Source organism: Alligator sinensis, unplaced genomic scaffold, assembly GCF_000455745.1.
Source record: "Alligator sinensis unplaced genomic scaffold, ASM45574v1 scaffold630_1, whole genome shotgun sequence".
Lineage (NCBI taxonomy): Eukaryota > Metazoa > Chordata > Crocodylia > Alligatoridae > Alligator > Alligator sinensis.
In genome coordinates, this window is record NW_005842522.1 from 733,784 (window position 1) to 741,347 (window position 7,564).

General features: G+C 44.4%; 1 protein-coding gene across 1 annotated transcript in view; it reads right to left on the reverse strand.

Moving 5' to 3' along the window:
• DOCK3 (dedicator of cytokinesis 3) overlaps window positions 1–7,564 on the reverse strand; it is a 590,333-nt gene that overhangs the window by 295,836 nt on the left and 286,933 nt on the right. The window contains exon 9 of the mRNA XM_025213329.1: window positions 4,578–4,732. Coding sequence (XP_025069114.1) covers window positions 4,578–4,732 — 155 coding nt within the window. The remainder of the gene's footprint in view (window positions 1–4,577; window positions 4,733–7,564) is intronic.

The following is a 7,564-nucleotide window of genomic DNA, read 5'->3' on the forward strand; positions in this document are numbered from 1 at the left end:
ATGGTTTCTTTGCTAGTGAAGGTGGGATAAAATTGTTCTCAGAACAAAATTTAATTCAGATCAATACAAAGTCTCAGGCAGGGGCTTTGTAACCATACTGAAAGTTATTAGTCTCATCTACACCAGCAATCAAACCATTTTTGATTCAAGGAAAAGGAGCCAAAGTTACATTCCAAGTCATTGTCATTCCTTTTTTGTACTGTTATCCCTATCCAAAAAAGCACTTAAAATGAAGCTGCATTAACATGACAGGGACTTAAACACACACTTCAGTGCTCTGTTGAATTGGACCTTGTGACAGCTTTTCTCCTTTTAAACTTATTCTGAGGTTTGCAGAGGCTTATATGTAGCTGCTCATTTGCTTCATCCAACTGCTTCTCTTGAACTAAGCAATTTCTAATACCTCACTGTTATATGAATTGAATATAGGTTTTTTTAGTATTTAGATTTGCCATTCTTATGCTCTAATTTTTGGCTGACTGCTTTTTTTTGTTCATCCTCCTATGAAAGACTACATTTTGAGCCCTCTCACCATACAGATTTCCCTTGCTTTATACTGCACATGCATTCCTGGAAAATGGTGCATAACTCGAACTCACACAAAGGGAACCCACTTTACATTGTAACAAATAGGGATATGTTCCAAGACCTCAACTGTACTGAGCCCCAGACCCATTTCTACCACTTTTACATGACAATTTTGGTACTCACAAACAGCAGACAGTACACACAAGCATAGGGTGGTGGTGAATGTTACCATAATGGGGATGGCAACTACAGAAACATGTGTCACAGACATCAAGTGAGACGCACACATCCACACAGGAGACAATAGCTTGGTGTGCATCACTCCCACAATGCACCGCACAAAACAGCTGACTGCAGGCTTCTACCACACCGATCGCATAAGAGTGAATTTACCTTGCATATAACACATCTTTGGTATAAAAAAGGTCATCGCATAAGAGCGAATTCGCACATACAAAACCCGCATAAAGCGAGGGAAACGTGTACTCAATTAACTTGTTCCATTATAAGTAGTGGGATTCAAAAACCTGAGTCTGAATATCTTTACATTCTTCAAAATGCTCTTGAAGATAGTGAATTGGAGGCAGACAAGTCTGTTTAATTATAAAACTTATCTGAGTCACTACACTAATACATGAATTTTCTCCCTTACCTGCCTCATCACTTGCTTTTTTTTTGTGCAGGAAAAAGATGACATAGTAAGAGTTAAGACTCAAGGACTCATAGTGGAACTAGATATGTACACAATTCCTCAGTTTCTTGATAACAAATTTGATGACAACAATATGCTTATACTGACTCTACCACAGAGATATGGTAACTTTCTTAACAACATGGTACTGTGAAAAAATACATTTGATAAGGGAAAATATGACTTATTTTATACCACACTGAGCCATGTACTGGCTCTGTCAACCATATAGTACTGCATGGTAGTCAAACTGGAGGGAAGGACAGATACTTGTATCTATCCATTTATAATGACACAGAGAATGAGGAAAACAGGATTTTTTTAATTCAAGTGCTTCTCCAGTATCCTTCACGATCCTTCTTATACCACAAAGGAGAATTTAAGAGTCACCGCCAAACAACTAAACTGATACTGATGTCTGTGCTCTTTACAAAGCTTTCATAATGTAGGACAAACCAACATTATTCATTCATTATTCAGTAGCAGATTTCACTCAGCGAAAGGTTTGGATTACATTGGCTTATCTGTTTAAGGCTCAGCCTTAGGTGTACATGCTTAGTTGGAAATTTGAACAATCCCTTGTAACAGGGAACCCTAGCCCTGTTACTAGGAGCCAGGGTGATCCCTTTAAATGCAGAACCTTCCAGTCACGGACAGCCGGTCAAGTACAGTTTAAGGCTCAAGCCCTGCCATGTGGTCAGGCGACAGGAAGAGGAAGGCCAGGATCTTACAAATGGCAAGTGGACAAGGTCAGAGGGGCAGCAGGGAGGGGGACTCGAAATGACCATGATGCCGCGGTCACAGTCTCTGTTGGAAGACTACGCCATGCTGTGAGCCATCCTCACGATCATCTAAAGTAAGCAGGCTTGTTGCCTCTCTTGTTTCTGTATTATTATTTTTCCATTATATGGCCTTTAGAAGTCTATGTTTTGTGTTGAATGTTAAAACCGGTGGTTTGGGTGAAGCTATTTGGGAAAGAAGGAGGCCTCAGTGGGGGCCCACTGCAGTGTGGGGACCCCAGCGCCAGAGAGGGTGCAATATTCAGGGTTGAGTTGACCCTAACGCCAGAGAGGGTGCATTATTTGTGGGTAAGCTGACCCCAGCACCAGAGAGGGTGCAGTATTCGGGGTTGAGCTGACCCCAGCACCACAGAGGGCACAGGAATCTGAGTGAGGTTTTTTTTTGAGAGCTAGAGCCTGTGAGTCAAACCCTGATTAGTGGGGTTTTTTGACTGACAGGCCTAGCTAGAGAGAGAAGGGGTAGGCCCACAGTGGCCAAGACCCCAACATAAAGAGAATTAACAAATACCATCTGCGAGGCTTGGGCTGCGGTATAGGGGAGGAATGGAGCTGCAGATAGTGCCCCCTGGCATGGGGGCATATAATGGGCAGCCTCCCACTTAATTAACAACAATTAATTAACAACAAGGCATGGCAGGTGAGAAGGCAGGTGGTTGGCCCATAACAGGTGGGTGGGGCCACCAGTAGACTGACCCCGAGCAGGCCCCACCCCCCATTACAATGGTGTATTGGCCGGGAACTTTTCATACGGCAATATGCATCATAGGATGTTGGTTCACCCATATGAGGGAAAGAACCCTTGGGTCCATAAAGAAACCAGGAAAATGAGGGCACGCTAGCCCTGGACCCAGAGCCACAGCAGCAAGTCTTGGAGCGGCTACACCAAATAATACAAGGCCTACAGAATCAAGCCGCAAGACAATAGGCACTGTTAGTCAAAATGACCAGTAGCATCCACCCGCGATCAATGACCCAGGTAGGGATGTGTGGCAATGGGGCGAGAGTTGACTCTGAGGTGGAAGACGAACCACCCACATTGATGCTGGAAGTGACAATGGAGGGAAAAAAGGGTATGGGCTATGCTGGACTCAGACTCATTGAAGACCACGGTGCGGAGCGATGTGTTACCGGCAAGAGAGAGGGAAGTAGTGGACTACGTAATTGTGCAATGCTGGTGCAGGGATTCCATCGAAGTCGATAGAGTGGGGGTCATCCTGCAAGTAGGTGATAGGACCTGCCAGATGCTAGCTGGGGTCACTGAGCGCTTACCCTACCCAGTAGTACTGGGCTGTGACTGGCCAGAGTTATTGACAGAGATAGCCAGTGTGAGGCGAAAGGAGGAGACTGAGATGAGAAAAAGTTGCTGTTGGAGGCCCTGGGAGATTAGAAAGCCTGAGGCTAGATGGGAAGAAGATCTGAGGGCTGAGGGATTCGCAGGTGAAACCGAACAGCCTCCTGCCGAAGAGGCCGAACAAGAGGTGGATGCCGCACATTTGTGGGAGGAAGAACATTTCCAGTTGGAGCAGAGTCGGGAGGCAGATTTTTGGTATGCTTTGCAGGAACACCTGGCTCAACGAAACGGCGAGGTATTATGACCAGAGCTGATGAAGACAACACTGAGGTTCGAGGTAAGAAATGACCTCCTGTACCGAATTGAGCAAGGGAAGCCTGAAGGAGGGGAGGTCGTACAGTTGCTGGTACCTCGGCAATATCGACGGGCTCTACTGAAGGTGGCTCATGAGCTCCCTATGGGTGGACATTTGGGCAGGGACAAAACAGAAGCCCGCATTTGGGCAAGATTTTTTTGGCCAGGACTGTTGCGGGAAGTGGCGAGGTATTGCACTTCATGTCCCGTGTGCCAAAAAGTGAACCCAAGGCATCCTCCAAAAGCTCCTTTAATTCCGATGCCTTTGATAGAGGTTTCCTTTGAGCGGGTGGCAGTGGACATCTACACCAGTAGACGGACCCTGAGCAGGCCCCCCCGTTACATCCCTCCTTAAGCTTGTTATTCAAACTAACTCCTTCACTTCCACTAAACTTTACACAAAAAATACCATATTTTCATACTCTAGTATATATATCACAAAACTGACAATCTCTTCTCATCCACGTTAAAAGGACGGTTCAGAGATTTTTCTCCAACCTTCGGGCACTTACACACATGCAGGGAGGCTGTTTCGACATGCTGTAAATCCAGCATGTCAGAGCAGACTCAATTAAACGAGTCTGCTGGAGTGCAGAAATGAATGCGCTCCAGCAGCCTCCAGCATCACGTGTATCAGTGTCCCTGCACTGAAAAATGGCAGCAGGGCGCTCTGAACTAAATCTTGTCAAATGAGCTTTACTTCATAGCGCCCTGCTGCCATTTGTCAGCACAGGGATGCTGATACACATGATGCTCAGGCACTTTTGATTAGCACAGCTCGCTAATTAAAGTGCCCATCCCCCACCCTCTCCCTGAATCCCAGAGCATGTCTATAAGCGCCCTTTGTTTACACTGAATTAAGTATTTGTCTACATGTGCTGAAAAGAATATAAATTAGTTGACATTCCCCTACCTGATTTGCTTCCCCTCTCGAACATCATACAAAGAAAAGAAGACATCTGTGTCCTCTCCAATCGTATTATAGGTGAAGCTCTTTAGACTAAGGAAGAAATGATGAGGTATTGGCATACGGCAAGCTTCCCCATGACGCTGGCGAATTGTATCCACCTGAATTTAAACAATAGAAATAAGTTTTATTTTACTCATAAATAAGAGGACTATAACTCCAACAGCAGAGATATATAGTTCTTCCTTCGCCATGATACAGAAGTTTAGTCTCAAATTAAATCCTATGAAAAAAAACATGAAAGATGAGTGTTCTGATTTTTCTACCTGTTTTTCATTTAGGTAATTTTGGAAACAGATAATTAACTTGATGTGTAAAGTTACCAAGATGAAATTTATATCCCTACCCATCAAAAAGCCCAAATCAATCCTAGTTTTCAGTCATGCTAGATAATACAGTTACTAATAAAGGGTATAAAACGGTGATGTTAGAATTCTTGTTGTCAACTCACATTCTTAGCAAGTATTAGAAACCTGCCAAAATGCTGACTTTTTCTAGCAGTTGAAGAACCTTTACCACACTACAAAGAAGAGATGTCAAACTGGTTTTGCGGTTTGGAAAGTTCTTGAAATCAAGAAAAGAGCAGCCTCTCTAAGGAAACTCTAGAAACAGCTGACCTGAGGAGTAGAATATAGCTTAAGCTAAGACTTACCTTTTACTATTGATGTTTGAATAACAAAACAAGATAAACCCCAAGTAACCCATGCATTGAGATTAAATACACTGTGACCAACTGATATCAGTATGAAATGAATGACAAATGTGTGTACAATACCTCAATTCTGATCTGATATTGTTTTTAAATCTGGAACTCCCTTCCCCTTGAGACCCAAAAGTGCCCAAGCCTGGCCATCTTTTAGCAGGTGGGTTTAAGCTTGGGTACTCTTTAGGGAACTATTTTATTATTGTGTTTTATTTTATTAGTTTTAGTTTTTACTGTTAGGCTCCCCCAACATGTGCTGGTAAAGGTGTGATTGGATTGAATGCATGATCCAGACAATCACATCTCCTGCCATACCACACATGTATGGCAGAAGGCACAATTATGGGATCGTTCATTAAATCCAATTGTGCTTTATTGCTGGTGTAGCAGGAGCCAATCCTGGGCAAGAAGCAGGCTCCCATGGCTAGAAGCCCTCTTTGGTGGCAGGGATCTCAGTCCCAGCTGTGCCACACAGGCTGCCGGGACCCAAGGTTTGCAGCAGCACCCCACGTCTGCATGGGCTAAGAGGTCCAAAGCTGACTGGACTTGGTCCTGGCTGCCCGTGTGGTTCAACTGGGAACAAGAGCCCTGCAACTGATAGGGCTCTTGCTCTTCGCTGCACATGTAGGGCGCTGTTGCAGAACTCTGGGTCCCAAGTGCCAGTGTGGCACAGCTGGGACCAAAAGCTCCCTCAGCAAAGGGAGGTGCCTGCTTCTTGCTGATTCAGAGGGAGCCCAAGATCAGGCTCCCCCTACACCAGCAATAAGTCTCCCAGCCATGGGGGTGCATGGAGCATCCCATGGCCAGGAGATCACAATGGCTGGGAGATCATAGCAGTTACTGTCTCCCAGCCATAGACTGCCTATACGGGCAAATTAAAGCTGGAGAGAAACCATCTATAGAGCTACACCAGCTACACATTTTTGAACAATAACTTTATATCTGGTTAGACCTTTTTAAGGCACTACAGTTAATTTGCACATGTAGCCAGTTTAAATTTACTGCACAATTACCTTGTTAATTGCACAATAAATGTAATGTGTAAAGGGTAAGCGACCACGAGCTTTTTTGGGGAGGGGAACATAGAAATCTATCAAACAAAAATATTTTGAACAGGATTAAATATACAAGTGACAAGACAACAATGAATTGATCTCTCTGTGAAGAGATTCTGTTTCAAAGGTTTTGGGAATGCATTTCCTTATAAGAAAAATATTAATATTTTAGCTACTAGATCCACCCTACTTTAAAAGTCACTATCTAAAAGGAAATACTTTCTGGAAGCTACAATAAATCAGGGTATAACAGAGAACATGCCTAATTCACTATGTCTTTTACTAGCCATTGTGGTCCTGGGAATTTGGGGAAATGTGTAGTTATCCAGAAGGACTAAGTGCAGAGGTATGTGACCAAGAGGGAACCAGGAGACTGCTGAAAGGCTAATTAAAAGGAAGTCTGCAGGGGGATGAGGAAGCAAGCAGGGAGAAGACCTATGGTGCTGACAGACGTAACAGTTTGCCGTGCAATCATCTACTGAAAACTTCTATAGACATGCACTGACAGAAGTGCACAGCTGCACAGCACTTTAAAAATGCCTGATCAGGTGACATTATATAAGGGTTCAGGTGAAGCTGCTCTAAAGCAAAGCCCCTTCATTAATGTCTGTCAGTGCAGTTGGGAGCAAGGCTTGGCTGACACAGCTGAGCTCTGCTCCACATGTTGTCTTCACAATGGGAAGGGGGGAAAGGAGGGGAGTGATTTTGGTCTGGGGGTTGCCCAGCCAGCACTGGATGGTAAGGGGCTCCAATTCACCCCCTGCCCCACTTCAGCACAGCTGGGGAAACCCCAAACTGAACTCACTCCCCCTCCCCCCAATCTTAAGAGCACTGGAGTTTGGAGAGGGTGCAGAGCTAAGGGACAGATGCTGCAGACTCACAGCCTCTCTCCCCTGATCAGCTCCAAAGGGGAGCTGGATTGCACACCTTCCTGATCCAACAACGAATGTCTGTTGAGTCAGTAGGGCCAGTCTAACTCGCAATGTTTTCTGTGAAGTGTTATAAATTAGATTGGGGTGTAGGTTGTAGCCATGTTGGTCTAAGGACATAGGCAGACAAGGTTCTTTGGGTGAATCTGATATCTTTTATTAGACCAACTTAAATAGTTGGAAAACAATTATTAAGCAAGCTTTTGGGTTCAAAAACCCTTCGTCAGGCTAAGGATCAACCTCCTG